Below are 20,018 nucleotides of genomic sequence, written 5' to 3'. Positions count from 1 at the left end.
AGGTGGAGGTGGAGGTGGACTCCGTCACCCTGGCTGAAGGCACCGAGGTGGTTGAAGCTCCTCGGTGGCTCCAGGCGTGGATGAGATCTGTCCTGATGGTCTTGGCTGACACGTCTCTGTAACGTGGCGTGGTGGTCGGGAGAAGCGCCGCTGCAGACCGGGCTGGTGGTCCCTCTGTTGAAGAAGGTGAGGTCTGCTCCGGGGACTGAAACGATGCTGTGGCTTCATCGAACCAGAACCTGCAGCGGCGCCGAGGTTCGAGTCGAGTGTGAAGCGGCTGGGGAGGTTTTTGTGTTGCTGAAGAACAAACGTGACGACAGTGAGGTTGACGTCAGCTGCAGGTCGAGACTGATAAGTTTAATGCTGTACTGTGGAGCATTCCAGAGAAAAGCAGTGTCACGCAGGTGGTGGACCCTCCATCAGGAAACTTTATAAACTTTATGAACACAAAAAACACCATGACACCAGTTTGTGAGTCTCACGTTTAATGTAACAACAAATGTAAACAAATATTATCTAACACTTTCTCCAGAACATCACGTCAGAGAACAAGAACAACAGTGTCGTTAATTAAAGCTGCACTGAGTAACTTTTCAGGTGAAGGGTTTGTCTCCATGGAGATGTTGTTGCTTTCCACAGAATCAGTGTACCACATTATGGCTTTAAACTTATCTATCTCCATGGAGACGAGCATGTAAGTCATAAGGCTGAGATGTTTTTCAGGGCCCCTAAAATTAAATTAGATCATTTTAAAGCCAAACTGTGAAACATTCAAGACAAAGCAATAACACGATTATTGGACCTCCCTAAAAGTTACATAGTGCAGCATTAAAACACAGCAACCACAATGCAACCTGTTTGTTTTGTTTGCATTACACGTCTCTGATTGGCTTATGCACCTGTCAATCATCTGTCCGCCGTGTACTGTCCAAGAGCCTAAAGCCTTTAAACCGTTTGAGGATAAATCAGCTCTTTCTCCGTTTCCTTCACGTCTTCAGTTTATGACTTTTTCATTCCTCAGTTTTCAGCAGCATTTTCAAGTATTTCATTAAGTGTCTCAGTGTGAAAACCTGTGTAAAGAAGTGAAACGAGTGAGCGCGACGTTCTGACCGCGAGTATCATAGCAACCAAAGAGCCAATCAGGAGCGAGGCTGTTGAAGGTAACGCCCCTTCCTGCCCCGCACTGGTTTAGGTGCTTAGGAAACTGTCAATCAAAGTGTTGGGGAAAGAAGGACCTGATTTGTCTGTTTTTAATGTTCATATTTACAGACACAAAAGTGAAATAAAAACCCCAGGATCATGTAGAGGGTTAATACGAACATTTAAGACCAGAATGAGTCTGAAGCCGCAGAGACAGAGAGAGGACAAAAAGAACAAAAAATAAACTCAAAATACCCCCCCCCCCCCCCCACAAAAAAAAGAAAAAAAAAAACTCAAAATAACAAAAAAAGGGAATTAAACTTTAAACCTAAACTTTAAAATGAAAAAAAAGAAAAAAAAAAAAGAAATTCTAAAAAAAAAATAATAATAACTTAAAAAAAAACTCAAAATTAAGGGAATTAAACTTTAAACCTAAACTTTAAAATAAAAAAAAAATAAAAAATAAATCAAAAAATAAAATAACAAAAAAAAACTGAACCTGAACAGGATCATGTAGAGGGTTGATACGAACATTTAAGACCAAAATGAGTCTGAAGCAGCAGAGACAGAGAGAGGACATGGTTTTTCAATAGAAAGTGAATTGGAGCCAGAGTCGATGAAGTGCGCTCATGATCACTTCCTGTTCTAACGCGGCGGCTAACAGGTTAGCTACGTCCATTTATATAAACACTCTATGAGATTAATCAAAGACAAGACGATATATATTTTAAAAAACAAACAAACATAAAAACATAAGAAACAAAACTATGGGACATTTCTCCGAGGAGTTTGTTAGTACAAGTACAGGTCACATTGAGGTGTAATGAGAGGCTCTGGCCACTAGGGGCACAGTGACGGCTATTAACATCTCGATATAAGGATCCCAGTTATCAAATTATGTCAATCCAATGGAAAACACGCCTTTAATAAAATAAAATGTAACAGTAAAAGCTCTGTGTGGACTGTCTATAGTCAAAGTAGATCATGAAACTTCTACTTCCTGGTTCGCCCGTGACACTTTCTGCCATATTCTCCACCGCATGTCGTACATCTATTTCCTAAAACAAAAATGGCAGATTGGGCTTAATGCAGAGATACAGCTCCGTTTGTGCCGTTTTCAGACTTTCCTTTCTTTGGTCGACTGCAAAAACTGAAAGAAGAAAAGACAGAAGCGTTACATAACACGCGAGAACTGACAGGAAAAGTGACTTGAAGGACAATATTTTGACCTGGTTTACGGGTAACGTCTCTGTAATGGGTCGACTGATGACGTCATAATCACAGATGGGATTATGACATCACGTCGTAATCCAGATTTCACTAGATTACACTGAACTTTGCCACGAAATGGAATTAATATTCATTCGTTCATTGGTTCAGGAGCAGGACCCGCCTCCTCCTGCTCCTCCACAGCTCACCTCAGTCACACCTGAAATTACCCATAAGGCCGATTTATACAAGCCCCTCCCACCAACACGACTCTTGTTCATCTTTGGAGGGAAGAAGAAAATCTCTTCACGTCATAAATGTCTTTATCAGAGATGTGGCCCGGACAGAGAAATGTCCAAAAGGCAAACGCACAAATGTGGAACCTGATCGTTTCCATCAGTGACTCCACCCAAGAACGAAGTGTGTTACGACAAACAACTACGACAACACCAAAAACAACGACAACAACGACAAACACAACAATAACAACAACGACGAAAAGACCAAACACAACAGCAAACACAACGACAACAACAAACACAACAACAAACACGATAACAAGAAGAAACACAACAACAACTACGACAACACCAAAAACAACGACAACAACGATAAACACAACAATAACAACAACGACGAAAAGACCAAACACAACAAGAACAAACACAACAACAGGAACAAACACAACAACAACAACAACTACGACAACACCAAAAACAACGACAAACACAACAACAAACACAACAACAAACACGATAACAAGAACAACAACAAAAAACAACAAACACAACAATAACAACAACACCAAAAACAACGACAAACACAACAATAACAACAGCTACGAGAACACCAAACACAACAACAACAACAAACACAGCAACAAAACAAGAAAAACAAACACAACAACAAGAACAATGGCAAGTACAACAACAAACAACGACAACACCAAACACAACGAAGACAACAAACACAACAATAACAGAGATAAGAATTATGACAACACCAAAAACAACAATGACGAGAACAACAAACACAACAACAACAAACACAATAGCAAACACAACAACAAGAACAACAACAAACACAAAAACAACACAACAGTAACAATAACAATAGCAATGAACACGACAACAACAAACACACAACAACAACAACAAACACACAACAAACACAACAGCAACAACAACAACACACATCCGAATTTGAACGAGATTAATTTTAGCTGCTCCATCTGTGTTAAATATGATTGGTCCATAGATTAATCCAACAATCCACATGAAACAAAAACTGTTCAGAACTGGATGGAGCCAGAAGAGCCAGAAGAGCCAGAAGAGCCCCCATGATCAGCTCCTGTTTGGAACATGGCAGCGCAGCTATGTCCATTTATATAAACAGTCTATGATGTAAACGCAGCCTGTTGAACCTTGACCTCTGCGGTGGTACTGACCCTTTACATCGCTGCATCTGGTCCATTGTTTCAGGCAGGTCTTTGTTCAGAGTTTCTGGGAGGAACAAGTTGACGACGGAGGACGCCATGGTCAGAGTTCCCATGACGACGTACGGAAGGATCCTGTTGTACGTCCCTGAAAAGAACATGGACTTCTGTCACCGAGGCAGGACACTCAGCGTATGTCTACAGCCGTACTGCATCAGCGCGTCGCAGTCTGTGGGACCCTGGGGTGTAGACCCCCTGTAGACCCGGGCCTTTGGCCCCCGTAGACCCGGGCCCTTCGCCCCCGTAGACCCAGGCCATTCGCCCCCGTAGACCCGGGCCTTTGGCCCCCGTAGACCCGGGCCTGGTCTTTGGCTGCATTTATCTTATCTCTAATTTGACTTTTATCTGAGTTTTTAACATAATCTGATCAGAATAAGACCAGAAGAGTTAGAACTACAGCAGGTGAGCTGATTTACGCTGTTAAACAAGTCCCTCTCAAATAACATTACAGTCACAAGCTAGCATTAGCATTAGCCTAGTAGCATTAGCCAATAGTTATTCAAAAAGTTAAAATATGTAAATATTGGAAAATAAACATAAAAAACAATATTGTGTCAGTATAATATAATCTGTGTATTGTGTCACCATGGTGACTGCAGACCCCGCCCCTCGTCCCCTCACTCTCCCTTTAGTCCTCCAGGCTCCGCCCAGTTTAACAGCTGTATTTGAAATGTGGTTGTGGGCGGAGCTTAGCGTTTAGCGTTAGCTTTACTTAAACTGACAGAGACAGGTGAGTGTGTCGTACAGACCGAGGTAGATGACGTAAGGCGCGGTGATGCTTCCCACGCGGGCGGCCGAGGAGCAGAGGCCCATTCCCACATTCCTGATCACTGTGGGGTAAAGCTCCGCCGTGTAAATGTAAACGATCCCGAACGCCATCGTGAACCCGAACTTCCCCGTCATCTCCAGTGCGAGGGCTACAGACTGCAGGGCTGAGGAGCAGAACAACAACAAAATATGTTTAAAATCACAGCACAGGCCAATCTTTAAATGTTTCATGTTTCACAAAATAAAGTTAGAATTTATTTTCATTTTTTTATTATTATTCTTTTTTTTTATTTCATTTTTTTTTTTTTTTTTGGACATATTTTCAAACAAAACTGTTCATTGAAACAGATGAGATGAGTTTGGCCTTAACAGCAAGAAGTACTCGGTTTTGTTACTTAAGTAAAAATGCACAAAAGTACAAAAAAGTAAAAAGTTAAAGTATCACATAAAAAATCTACTTAAATAAAAGTATTAAAGTAAGAGTAAAAAGGAAAAGAATTTCACGCAGATTTTAAGATCTAATTAAGCTTCAAATGTAAAACTAAAAGTAAAAAGTACCCACTGTAAAATGTACTTAAGTAAAGTACAGATACTTAAACTGTATACTTAAGTACAGTACTTTACTACTTTACTTCGTTACGCTCCATTATTTAATACTTTTTATCTCCTTGACTCCTGTGATGTTCTGTCTCCAGCAGCTGAAGGTCTGAACTCTACAGATACACAGAAGTCACATTCACATGAACATGTTTATGTGTGTATTTCTACTGTATACTGTGTATACTGCATATACTGTGTATACTGCATATACTGTGTATACTGCATCTGCTGTGTATACTGCATATACTGTGTATACTGCATCTGCTGTGTATACTGCATATACTGTGTATACTGCATATACTGTGTATACTGCATATACTGTGTATACTGCATCTGCTGTGTATACTGCATATACTGTGTATACTGCATCTGCTGTGTATACTGCATATACTGTGTATACTGCATCTGCTGTGTATACTGCATATACTGTGTATACTGCATCTGCTGTGTATACTGCATATACTGTGTATACTGCATATACTGTGTATACTGCATATACTGTGTATACTGCATATGCTGTGTATACTGCATATACTGTGTATACTGCATATGCTGTGTATACTGCATATACTGTGTATACTGCATATGCTGTGTATACTGCATCTGCTGTGTATACTGCATATACTGTGTATACTGCATATACTGTGTATACTGCATATATTGTGTATACTGCATATACTGTGTATACTGCATATACTGTGTATACTGCATATACTGTGTATACTGCATATGCTGTGTATACTGCATATGCTGTGTATACTGCATCTGCTGTGTATACTGCATATACTGTGTATACTGCATATACTGTGTATACTGCATATATTGTGTATACTGCATATACTGTGTATACTGCATATACTGTGTATACTGCATATACTGTGTATACTGCATCTGCTGTGTATACTGCATATACTGTGTATACTGCATCTGCTGTGTATACTGCATATACTGTGTATACTGCATCTGCTGTGTATACTGCATATACTGTGTATACTGCATATACTGTGTATACTGCATATACTGTGTATACTGCATCTGCTGTGTATACTGCATATACTGTGTATACTGCATATGCTGTGTATACTGCATATACTGTGTATACTGCATATACTGTGTATACTGCATCTGCTGTGTATACTGCATCTGCTGTGTATACTGCATCTGCTGTGTATACTGCATATACTGTGTATACTGCATATACTGTGTATACTGCATATACTGTGTATACTGCATATACTGTGTATACTGCATATACTGTGTATACTGCATATACTGTGTATACTGCATATACTGTGTATACTGCATCTGCTGTGTATACTGCATATACTGTGTATACTGCATATGCTGTGTATACTGCATCTGCTGTGTATACTGCATATACTGTGTATACTGCATATACTGTGTATACTGCATATGCTGTGTATACTGCATATACTGTGTATACTGCATATACTGTGTATACTGCATCTGCTGTGTATACTGCATCTGCTGTGTATACTGCATCTGCTGTGTATACTGCATATACTGTGTATACTGCATATACTGTGTATACTGCATATACTGTGTATACTGCATATACTGTGTATACTGCATATACTGTGTATACTGCATATGCTGTGTATACTGCATATACTGTGTATACTGCATATACTGTGTATACTGCATATATTGTGTATACTGCATATACTGTGTATACTGCATATACTGTGTATACTGCATATGCTGTGTATACTGCATATACTGTGTATACTGCATATGCTGTGTATACTGCATATACTGTGTATACTGCATATATTGTGTATACTGCATATACTGTGTATACTGCATATACTGTGTATACTGCATATACTGTGTATACTGCATATACTGTGTATACTGCATATACTGTGTATACTGCATATGCTGTGTATACTGCATATACTGTGTATACTGCATATATTGTGTATACTGCATATACTGTGTATACTGCATATACTGTGTATACTGCATATACTGTGTATACTGCATCTGCTGTGTATACTGCATATACTGTGTATACTGCATCTGCTGTGTATACTGCATATACTGTGTATACTGCATATACTGTGTATACTGCATATGCTGTGTATACTGCATATACTGTGTATACTGCATATGCTGTGTATACTGCATATACTGTGTATACTGCATATACTGTGTATACTGCATATACTGTGTATACTGCATATGCTGTGTATACTGCATATGCTGTGTATACTGCATATACTGTGTATACTGCATATACTGTGTATACTGCATATGCTGTGTATACTGCATATACTGTGTATACTGCATATGCTGTGTATACTGCATATACTGTGTATACTGCATATACTGTGTATACTGCATATAGCTGTGTATACTGCATATGCTGTGTATACTGCATCTGCTGTGTATACTGCATATACTGTGTATACTGCATATATTGTGTATACTGCATATACTGTGTATACTGCATATACTGTGTATACTGCATATACTGTGTATACTGCATATACTGTGTATACTGCATATGCTGTGTATACTGCATCTGCTGTGTATACTGCATATACTGTGTATACTGCATATATTGTGTATACTGCATATACTGTGTATACTGCATATACTGTGTATACTGCATATACTGTGTATACTGCATATGCTGTGTATACTGCATATACTGTGTATACTGCATATATTGTGTATACTGCATATACTGTGTATACTGCATATACTGTGTATACTGCATCTGCTGTGTATACTGCATATACTGTGTATACTGCATCTGCTGTGTATACTGCATATGCTGTGTATACTGCATATACTGTGTATACTGCATATACTGTGTATACTGCATATGCTGTGTATACTGCATATACTGTGTATACTGCATATGCTGTGTATACTGCATATACTGTGTATACTGCATATGCTGTGTATACTGCATCTGCTGTGTATACTGCATATACTGTGTATACTGCATATACTGTGTATACTGCATATATTGTGTATACTGCATATACTGTGTATACTGCATATACTGTGTATACTGCATATACTGTGTATACTGCATATGCTGTGTATACTGCATATGCTGTGTATACTGCATCTGCTGTGTATACTGCATATACTGTGTATACTGCATATACTGTGTATACTGCATATACTGTGTATACTGCATATACTGTGTATACTGCATATACTGTGTATACTGCATCTGCTGTGTATACTGCATATACTGTGTATACTGCATCTGCTGTGTATACTGCATATACTGTGTATACTGCATATACTGTGTATACTGCATATACTGTGTATACTGCATATACTGTGTATACTGCATCTGCTGTGTATACTGCATATACTGTGTATACTGCATATGCTGTGTATACTGCATCTGCTGTGTATACTGCATATACTGTGTATACTGCATATACTGTGTATACTGCATATGCTGTGTATACTGCATATACTGTGTATACTGCATATACTGTGTATACTGCATCTGCTGTGTATACTGCATCTGCTGTGTATACTGCATATACTGTGTATACTGCATATACTGTGTATACTGCATATACTGTGTATACTGCATATGCTGTGTATATTGCATCTGCTGTGTATACTGCATATACTGTGTATACTGCATATATTGTGTATACTGCATATACTGTGTATACTGCATATACTGTGTATACTGCATATACTGTGTATACTGCATATACTGTGTATACTGCATATATTGTGTATACTGCATATATTGTGTATACTGCATATACTGTGTATACTGCATATGCTGTGTATACTGCATATACTGTGTATACTGCATATATTGTGTATAGTGCATATACTGTGTATACTGCATATACTGTGTATACTGCATATACTGTGTATACTGCATATGCTGTGTATACTGCATATGCTGTGTATACTGCATATGCTGTGTATACTGCATATACTGTGTATACTGCATATACTGTGTATACTGCATATGCTGTGTATACTGCATATACTGTGTATACTGCATATATTGTGTATACTGCATATACTGTGTATACTGCATATATTGTGTATACTGCATATACTGTGTATACTGCATATGCTGTGTATACTGCATATGCTGTGTATACTGCATATGCTGTGTATACTGCATATACTGTGTATACTGCATATGCTGTGTATACTGCATATGCTGTGTATACTGCATATGCTGTGTATACTGCATATGCTGTGTATACTGCATATGCTGTGTATACTGCATATGCTGTGTATACTGCATATACTGTGTATACTGCATATGCTGTGTATACTGCATATGCTGTGTATACTGCATATACTGTGTATACTGCATATATTGTGTATACTGCATATATTGTGTATACTGCATATGCTGTGTATACTGCATATGCTGTGTATACTGCATATGCTGTGTATACTGCATATGCTGTGTATACTGCATATGCTGTGTATACTGCATATGCTGTGTATACTGCATATACTGTGTATACTGCATATACTGTGTATACTGCATATGCTGTGTATACTGCATATACTGTGTATACTGCATATATTGTGTATACTGCATATACTGTGTATACTGCATATACTGTGTATACTGCATATACTGTGTATACTGCATATGCTGTGTATACTGCATATGCTGTGTATACTGCATATGCTGTGTATACTGCATATACTGTGTATACTGCATATGCTGTGTATACTGCATATGCTGTGTATACTGCATATACTGTGTATACTGCATATGCTGTGTATACTGCATATGCTGTGTATACTGCATATGCTGTGTATACTGCATATGCTGTGTATACTGCATATGCTGTGTATACTGCATATGCTGTGTATACTGCATATGCTGTGTATACTGCATATACTGTGTATACTGCATATACTGTGTATACTGCATATACTGTGTATACACAGTAACTCTAGTCGGGTCATGGTCTGTTATGTTTTAATGTTTGAATCTGCAGTTTTCACAGGTGAGTTTATCATTTTACAAAAGTCAAACTGAGGACAAACTGTACAAAGATCAGCCTCTGTTTTTTCACTGGAGTCACAGAGGCAGTGTCTAGAGCGTCTGCAACGTCTGCGGCGTCTGCGTCTGCGGCATCTGCAGCGTCTGCAACATTTGTGGCGTCTTGTTTGTGGCGTCTGCAACGTCTGCGGAGTCAGTCAGTCAGGGTCAGTCTGTAGAGTCAGTCAGTAGAGTCAGTCAGAGTCAGTGTGAGTCTGTGTGAGTCACATATTCACATTGGTCTGTTTCTTTGTACCAGAGAGGACATGAGAGAGTAGAGGAGGATGGGAGGGCATCTGACATAAGATTACCCAAACATGGATTACTATAAATACAACTGTGAAAAGACTCACATTCTGGTATGACCTGAATGAGCAGCAGGACTCCGCCTCCGATGAGCAGAAACACGGAGAGGAGCGGGCGGCGGGGACACTTCTTCAGGAGCCACGTTGAAACGAAGTACGCGGGAAGTTCAGACGTGGCCGACAGGAAGCAGTTCATGAAGGGGTCACCGCTCAAGTTCGACGTGTTCAGGGACAAGCCAAAGTATCCGATGTTTATGGCCATCCTGAGAAGACGATGAGGCGAGAGGTCAGAGGTCAAATTGAATAATGGCTTTTATATATTTAGGGCTGGAAGATACACCAGAAAATGATAAAACTGCACTGGGATGGGGCGTTACTTTCACCAACCTCACTCCTGATTGGCTCTTGGTTGCTATGATACTCGGCTCGAAATTGGTGACATCACACTCACTCAGTCACTTCTTCATACAAACTGTGGGTCATACGCACACACTAAACGTCTCAGATCTGATTTTTGGAGTTTAAAAAATACAAAACAAACACCTGAAGAGAAAAATCATCTCATTTTTCTGTCTTATCCTCAGACTCACACCAGACTGTGCAGTTTAGATGCAATTTAAGTGACGTTAAAGGTCCAGAAATGCGGCTATGATCAGATTATGAAGTGTAAATCAGCAGCAGCGCGTTCATATTCAACACTTTTGTACTTCATTTTAAGGCACATTTATGTTTTGAAGCTGTTATATTGACACTTCTCCTGAAAAATATAATAATAATTAAAACGTAAATAAAAATGTGGCGTCGTTGGCCTCACCACAGCACGAGGCACATGAGGGTGAGGCAGCAGCTGTTCCTGGACCTCAGCACGTCCAGAATGGAGTATTTCTTTATGTCGGAGAGAACCTGAAAGAGAGCAGAGGAGGATGGGAGGGCACCTGACGCACACGGATACAGGGAGACGGGAGGGCATCCGACACACTCACCTCCGCCTCTTTAAAGATGACGGCGGGCGCTTGGACCTTGTTCTTTCGCGCGGCGTCTCTCACGATGTCCTCGGCCTCGTCCCTCCGGCCCTGAGTGAGGAGCCAGCGCGGAGACTCAGGGATGAACCTGTCAACACAACGAGCACTGAACGCACACATGTACACACACACACACACATGTACACACACAACGAGCACTGAACGCACACATGTACACACACATACACACACACACACGTACACACACATGTACACACACATGTACACACACAACAAGCACTGAACGCACACATGTACACACACATACACACACACACACGTACACACACATGTACACACACAACAAGCACTGAACGCACACATGTACACACACACACACATGTACACACACAACAAGCACTGAACGCACACATGTACACACACACATGCACACACACAACGAGCACTGAACGCACACATGTACACACACACCCCTACATACACACACTCACACACACACCCCGACACGCACTCGCACACTCACACACTCACACTCACACACACACACAACGCTCTTACCACCACAAAGGGAAATAGACGACAGATGTAGTAGCTAACACTGCCAGCAGAGGTCTCCACTCTCTGATGGCGAAGGCGATCCAGGGCAGAGTCATGTAGCCGATGCAGTAGAATAAGAAGGCCCCCAGCGTGGTGAACACCACCCTCATCGTTTTACTCAGCAGCTCCGTCCCTGAGACCAGTGAAACGTATTCAAACCTCTGAGGTCATGTGACCAACTCCAACGCCGCTCAAGCCCCTCCCCCTGGTGTTCACTCGTCCACACTGCACTCCACAGACACAGCGCGACCTAACTCATGTACAACGTTTGAAGATATATCGCTGAAGTAAATACAGACGATAAACGATAATATCGAAACTGACACAAAAATCCAAGAACCGATTTAAACAACAAAAACTATTCCTGGCTTAGTCCTGGTTTAGTTCTGTTTTAGTCCTGGTTTTAGTCCTGGTTTAGTTCTGTTTTAGTCCTGGTTTTAGTCCTGGTTTAGTCCTGGTTTAGTTCTGTTTTAGTCCTGTTTTAGTCCTGGTTTAGTCCTGGTTTAGTCCTGGTTTAGTCCTGGTTTAGTCCTGGTTTAGTCCTGGTTTAGTCCTGGTTTAGTTCTGTTTTAGTCTTGCTCTTATAATCACCATTAAAGGCCCTTGAGGTCAAAACAAGTTCACTTGTCCAATAATCAGTAGGTGCACATTAGCATGCTAAGTGTTGTTAGCTCTCCCGTCACTGCTCTGGTCTCTGAGACTGTAAAGTGCTTATAAACTCATTGTGGTGAATAACTAGGATGTTCTGAAGTTTTACCAAGTACAAACGCTGAGATGTAGAGGGAGATCTGAGAGGCCCCGACGAAGAGGAACATGAGGCAGAACATGGACCAGGACTGAGCGAAGGACTGAAGCAGCACGGACACGCTCTGCGCCGCCAGGGACACGAACACCACCTTCTTTCTGCCAAACCTACGACAAAAACACAAACTTCACACGACGACGGGGAAGTAACCTGTCCGACCAGAACCACACACTCTCACAAAGACAAGCGGGCCTAGAACTGAACCCTGTGTCCCCCCGTCAGAGGGCGTGTCAGGTAAAGAGCGGACCCAAAAGGTGTAACTGAGGAACAGAGCTTCAGACACAGCAGTGCCTCTAGTTGGCTTCATGTTGATGACATCAGCATGTTTTTGAACTTCTTTAATCCAATCCTGATGTATTTTTGTATTTTGTCTATATAAGTGGTCCACGTTTTACCCATTCCTGGTTTAGTCCTGGTTTAGACCTGGTTTAGTCCTGGTTCAGTCCTGGTTTAGTCCCGGTTTAGTCCCGGTTCAGTCCTGGTTTAGTCCTGGTTCAGTCCTGGTTTAGTTCTGGTTTAGTCCTGGTTCAGTCCTGGTTTAGTCCCGGTTTAGTCCCGGTTCAGTCCCGGTTCAGTCCCAGTTTAGTCCCGGTTCAGTCCCGGTTTAGTCCCGGTTTAGTCCCGGTTTAGTCCCGGTTTAGTCCCGGTTTAGTTCTGGTTTAGTTCTGGTTTAGTTCTGGTTTAGGTCTGACAGGGAGATGCAGTGTCCGTGTGAGTAAAAATAACCGTGGCAACTTACATAAAAAAAAAAAAAAGAAAAAAAAAAAAAGAAGAAGAAACAATAATGTAAGAATCAAACTCTTTATCTCAGGTGAAAGAAGCTACTTTTGGCTCTGAACAATATGAATGTCTACATCAGAACTAAACCAGGACTAAACCAGGACTAAACCAGGACTAAACCAGGAATAAACCAGGACTAAACCAGGACTAAACCAGGACTAAACCAGAACTAAACCAGAACTAAACCAGGACTAAACCAGGACTAAACCAGGACTAAAACAGGACTAAACCAGGACTGAACCAGGACTAAACCAGGACTAAACCAGGACTAGAACTGGACCAAACGCTGCTCAAACCTGAACCTTTGTCTAAGGTGTTTTAAAAGATCTGTATGTGACAGACCTGTGTCCAGAGCTCAGAGCGGTTTGTACAGCTGAGCCAGGGCCCCGAGTCCAGGGCCCCGTGTCCAGGGCCCCAGCGTCTGCAGGAGGCCAGACCTTCTCATTGAGCCTCTGAAGTTTTATTTGGACTGATTCATGTTTGAGTTTAATCTTTAATCATTATTTTCAAGAAGCCACTTTGTCGATCGACCCGTTGTAAACCGTGCTAAACCCTAGCACAGTTTACAACGGTTGGATAGGTTTAGCACGGTCTGGTATAGTTTAGCACGGTTTAGAACGGTTTGGAAGGGTTAGCACGGTTTGAGAGGGTTTAGAATGGTTTTAGTGCTGGTCTTTTCTTTAGCTTTATTCAGTTTTTTTCATTGGCTGAACAACTTTGTATATTTAATTTTTTAAGATTTCTCTTTGACTGACACTTGGATTATTATTATTATTATTATTATTATTATTATTATTATTATTATTATTATTATTATTATTATTATTGGATGAATACCTGGTGTGATGCTTTGGCTCATTAACAGATTAGTTTATGTTTTGACTCTGCAATGCCACGTGTTTCCACCAGATGGAGCTGTTGGACAGTCGTACAGTTCACATAATCCTCATGTTTCTTCGTGTGGATTAGGAGGACGACCGCTGGGATTTTAAAATGAGGTCATTAACTTTCACCTACAAATGTGAACGGGTCAAATGTGAACGGGTCAAATGTGAACAGGTCAGATGTGAACAGGTCAGATGTGAACGGGTCAATAGTAAAACACCCTGAACAAAACAACCAACTAAACAGTTTCCTGAGACAAAAGATCTTCTGCTCCTCTTCCCCCTCCTCTTTGACCCCCTCCTCTCTGCCCCCCTGCCCCTCCTCTCTGACCCCCTCCTCTCTGCCCCTCCTCTCTGCCCCCCTCCTCTCTGCCCCTCCTCTCTGCCCCCCCTCCTCTCTGCCCCTCTTCTCCCTCCTCTCTGCCCCTCCTCTCTGCCCCCCTCCTCTCTGCCCCCCTCCTCTCTGCCCCTCCTCTCTGCCCCCCCTCCTCTCTGCCCCTCTTCTCCCTCCTCTCTGCCCCTCCTCTCTGCCCCCCTCCTCTCTGCCCCCCTCCTCTCTGCCCCTCCTCTCTGCCCCTCCTCTCTGCCCTTCCTCTCTGCCCCTCCTCTCTGCCCCCCTCCTCTCTGCCCCTCTTCTCCCTCCTCTCTGCCCCTCCTCTCTGCCCCTCCTCTCTTCCCCCTCCTCTCTGCCCCCCTCCTCTCTTCCCCCTCCTCTCTGCCCCTCCTCTCTCACCCCCTCCTCTCTGCCCCTCCTCTCTGACCCCCTCCTCTCTGACCCTCCTCTCTTCCCCCTCCTCTCTGCCCCTCCTCTCTGACCCCCTCCTCTCTGCCCCTCCTCTCTGCCCTTCCTCTCTGCCCCTCTTCTCTTCCCCCTCCTCTCTGCCCCTCCTCTCTTCCCCCTCCTCTCTGCCCCTCCTTTCTGACCCCCTCCTCTCTGCCCCTCCTCTCTGCCCCTCCTCTCTCACCCCCTCCTCTCTGCCCCTCCTCTCTGACCCCCTCCTCTCTGCCCCTCCCCTCTGCCCCTCTTGTGGAGGGTGGTGTACCTGTCGGACAGTTGTCCTGAGATGAGAGATCCGAGCAGGTATCCCACAAACAGAGAGGAGGAGGCAAAGGGAACTTTCCACTGGTCGTCACAGACGAGGTCCCACTGGAAAAACAGAAGACATTTATGTGTTTGAAAGAAGTTTTTATGATGTAATGTTCAGGTCAGTGTGACACTGAGTTCGGGTCAGTGTTGAGTTCGGGTCAGTGTTGAGTTCGGGTCAGTGTTGAGCTCAGGTCTGTGATGCTCGGCTCTTCCTGGATGTTCTCGATGTTCAAGCTCCTCCTGTTACATCACTAAAGGTCTATTCCGCACTTTTCTGGCAGATCATACTTCACCTGCTTGTTGCCATGGAAATATACTTGGAATGTTCTGTGATATGGCATTAAACTTCTCTATGGAAACAAGCAGGAGTCACATCTGTACAGATGAGGTCATGGCTCTGTTCACACTGGCTCGTCTGCAGGACAACAATGACCTATTTAGCACAGTTTGGCATGATTTAGCACAGTTTAGCACAGTTTGGCATGGTTTAGCACAGTTTGGCATGGCTTGGGCCAGTTTAGCAGAGAACGGTTTAGCATTGTTTAGCAGTTTGGAAGGGTTTAGAATGGGAAGCTCGGTTTGGCATAGTTTAGAATGGTTTGACATGGTTTAGCACGGTTTGGCACAGTTCATCACGGTTTGGCACAGTTTGGAAGCATTTGGCACGGTATGGCGCAGTTTGGTATTGTTGGGCATGGTTCAACATGGTTTGGTGCGGTTTAGCATGGTTCAGTATGCTTTGGCACAGTTTGCCACAATTTGGCATGGTTTGGCACGGTTCAGCAAGGTTTGGCACGGATTTGGCATGGTTTGGCACAGTTTAACGCAGTTCAGTATGGTTTAGCATGGTTTGGCACAGTTCAGTACGGTTTTGCACAGTTTGGCATGTTTTGACATAGTTTAACACGGTTCAGTATGGTTTGGCACAGTTTGGCACGATTTGGCATGGTTTGGCACAGTTCAGCATGGTTTAGCATGGTTTTGGCATGGTTCAGTATGGTTTGGCACAGTTTGGCATGTTTTGACACAGTTTAGCATGGTTAAGTATGGTTTGACACAGTTTAGCATGGTTCAGCATGGTTTAGCACGGTTCAGCATTGGCACAGTTTGGAAGGGTTTGGCATGATTTGGCATGGTTCAGCACGGTTTGGTGCGGTTTGGCAGGGTTCAGTATGGTTTGGCACGATTTGGCATGGTTCAGCATAGTTTAGCATGGTTTGGCACGGTTCAGTATGGTTTGACACAGTTTAGCATGGTTCAGCATGGTTTAGCACGGTTCAGCATTGGCACAGTTTGGAAGGGTTTGGCATGATTTGGCATGGTTGGGCACAGTTTAGCATGGTTCAGCATGGTTTAGCATGGTTTGGCACGGTTCAGCAAGTTTTGGCACGGATTTGGCATGGTTTGGCAGTTTAGCACGGTTCAGTATGGTTTAGCATGGTTTGGCACAGTTTAGCATGGTTCAGCATGGTTTAGCATGGTTTGGCACGGTTCAGTATGGTTTGACACAGTTTAGCACAGTTCAGCATGGTTCAGCACGGTTCAGCATTGGCACAGGAAGGGTTTGGCATGATTTGGCATGGTTCAGCACGGTTTGGCGCGGTTCAGTATGGTTTGGCACGATTTGGCATGGTTTGGCACAGTTTAGCATGGTTCAGCATGGTTTAGCATGGTTTGGCATGGTTCAGTATAGTTTGACACAGTTCAGCATGGTTTAGCACAGTTCAGCATTGGCACAGTTTGGAAGGGTTTGGCATGATTTTGCATGGTTGGGCACAGTTTAGCATGGTTCAGCATGGTTTGGCATGGTTCAGTATGTTTTGGCACAGTTTGCCACGATTTGGCATGGTTTGGCACGGTTCAGCAAGTTTTGGCACGGATTTGGCATGGTTTGGCAGTTTAGCACGGTTCAGTATGGTTTAGCATGGTTTGGCACGATTTGGCACAGTTTAGCATGGTTCAGCATGGTTTGGCACGGTTCAGTATGGTTTGACACAGTTTAGCACGGTTCAGCATGGTTTAGCACGGTTCAGCATTGGTACAGTTTGGAAGGGTTTGACATGATTTGGCATGGTTGGGCATGGTTCAGCACGGTTTGGCGCGGTTTGGCACGGTTCAGTATGTTTTGGCACAGTTTGCCACAATTTGGCATGGTTTGGCACGGTTCAGCAAGTTTTGGCACGGATTTGGCATGGTTTGGCACAGTTTAGCATGGTTTAGCATGGTTTGGCACGGTTCAGTATGTTTTGGCACAGTTTGCCATGGTTTGGCACGGTTCAGCAAGTTTTGGCACGGATTTGGCATGGTTTGGCACAGTTTAGTATGGTTCAGCAGGTTTTGGCAAGGTTTAGCACAGTTTGGCATGGTTCAGCACAGTTTGGCACGGTTCAGTATGGTTTGGAATAGTTTGGCACGGTTCAGTATGGTTTGGAAGTTTGGCACGGTTCAGTATGGTTTGGTATAGTTTGGCATGGTCTAGCATGGTTTGCATGGTTTGGCACAGTATGGAAGGGTTTGGCACAGTCTAGCATGGTTTGGCATGGCTTAGCATGGTTTGTCGCGGATTAGAACGGTTTACAATAGTTTAAAGCTTTTTAAAATTGTTTAAAACTTTTTAAATGGTTTAGAACTGTTTTGACGGGTCAGAACTTTTCAGAACAGTTTAAAACGGTTTAAAATGGTTCAAAATGGTTTAGAACAGTTTAGAACGGTTTAGAACGGTTTAGAAGCGTTTTCTGGGGTAGCCTTGCTGTAGGGTCATGGGGTCATGGGGTCAAGGGGCAAAAGGCTCAGTTTTATGTGTCTTTGTTCATATTCACCCTCATGTCGGACTAAACTCCACAGGACTGACCTCTGTGACGATGTTCTCCCGGTAAACGTCTCTGCTGTACGTCCAACCGTCTGAACACGGCTCCTGCCTCAGGTCTGTCACGTTCAGGTCTTTTCCAGGGACCAAACCGTTCTCAGACAAGTTCTTCACCACCTGTAACGAGAACCGGCGGCACTGGCTCCGCACCGCCTCTCCGTCCACGACTTTTACAGGAATGATGGCGTTTCTCCACTCCTCCGTCAGGTTTACGTCGGGAATGAGGCAGTGGTGCTGGGGGGTCGACCCGATGAAGACCATGTAAAGTCCGTTGAACCCGGTGGAGATGAAGACGGTGTTCAGCAGAAAGAACGTCGTCCAAAAGTAGAGTCCGGTCTGGCCCAAAAACGCCGTGTCCTCGTCAAAATCCGACATGACTCCGGCTACTTGCAACGAAACGTCCCAGATGTGGAAGTGTGCGGCCGGAGAACGTCTGGGACAATGAGAGGGGCCGGGGCCGCACCGCAGGGGCCGCACTGCAGGGGGCGCACTGCAGGGGGCGCACTGCAGACCCTGTTAGTGGGATGTGTCAGGCTGAGTTAGAGTCAAATGAATGTGAGTTTAAATATGATTACAAGTCTTTAAGTAATACAAACTGTTACTATGTTACTTCTACTGCTTCTACTACTACTATTACTACTACTACTATAACTTCTACTACTACTATAACTTCTACTATTAGTTACTGTGCAGATGTTGTTGGAGAAATGGAGCAGAAACAATAGACCCTGTCACTAACACAAAAGATTACATAAGGCTCCACTGGACTCAAGCACAACAGATACTAGTACTATGATTACTGCGACTGATCAAAGTACTAAGTAATTTAATAGCATTACTACTGTACACACAACTGTACACACAACTACTACTACTACTTCAACTATGAACTGTCTACTGCTGCTGTAATGGACTCTACAAATAAAACTAAAACTTACCAAGAACAAAAGTAAATCCTCTTTAAATGAACAGGACGCGGAGGATTTAAACTCAAATTCTATGGGTAAAAATACTCAGTTCTCTGACTAAACTAAAGTAAAAGTACTTCTATCTGAAGCTGCAGTTTTCTCAAACTTTCTCCTCACGTTTAAAGAACCAAAGACCAAAGACGAGCACGTGCTTCTGAAATGTTGCTAAGTAGCATTAGCGCTACAGCTAAACATGTGAACCATTTACACAGCGACAAACACGAGAGAGAGTTTAGGGGCCGATCTGACCCTCCCCTCTGCTCCTCTGACCCTCCCCACGGCCCCATCTGCTCCTCTGACCCTCCCCACGGCACCATCTGCTCCTCTGACCCTCCCCACGGCACCATCTGCTCCTCTGACCCTCCCCACGGCACCATCTGACCCTCCCCACTGCACCATCTGCTCCTCTGACCCTCCCCTCTGCTCCTCTGACCCTCCCCACGGCACCATGTGCTCCTCTGACCCTCCCCTCTGCTCCTCTGACCCTCCCCTCTGC

General features: G+C 43.2%; 1 protein-coding gene across 1 annotated transcript; it reads right to left on the bottom strand.

The window, feature by feature from the left end:
* Positions 1-2,215: 2,215 nt before the first annotated feature.
* slc22a5 (solute carrier family 22 member 5) lies at positions 2,216-18,929 on the bottom strand. The gene is made up of 10 exons (XM_055226641.1): positions 18,540-18,929; positions 15,645-15,748; positions 12,890-13,044; positions 12,094-12,265; positions 11,530-11,662; positions 11,367-11,455; positions 10,601-10,815; positions 4,594-4,776; positions 3,797-3,932; positions 2,216-2,290 (listed from the first exon to the last, which is right to left on the bottom strand). The coding sequence occupies exons 1-10, from the start codon at positions 18,927-18,929 to the stop codon at positions 2,224-2,226; spliced, it is 1,644 nt and encodes a 547-aa protein (XP_055082616.1). The 3' UTR covers positions 2,216-2,223.
* Between the last annotated feature and the right edge of the window lie 1,089 nt (positions 18,930-20,018).

Source organism: Periophthalmus magnuspinnatus, chromosome 14 (genome assembly GCF_009829125.3).
Source record: "Periophthalmus magnuspinnatus isolate fPerMag1 chromosome 14, fPerMag1.2.pri, whole genome shotgun sequence".
NCBI lineage: Eukaryota > Metazoa > Chordata > Actinopteri > Gobiiformes > Gobiidae > Periophthalmus > Periophthalmus magnuspinnatus.
The sequence above is the reverse complement of the archived record's forward strand: the minus strand, read 5'-3'. Positions and strand labels throughout refer to the sequence as shown.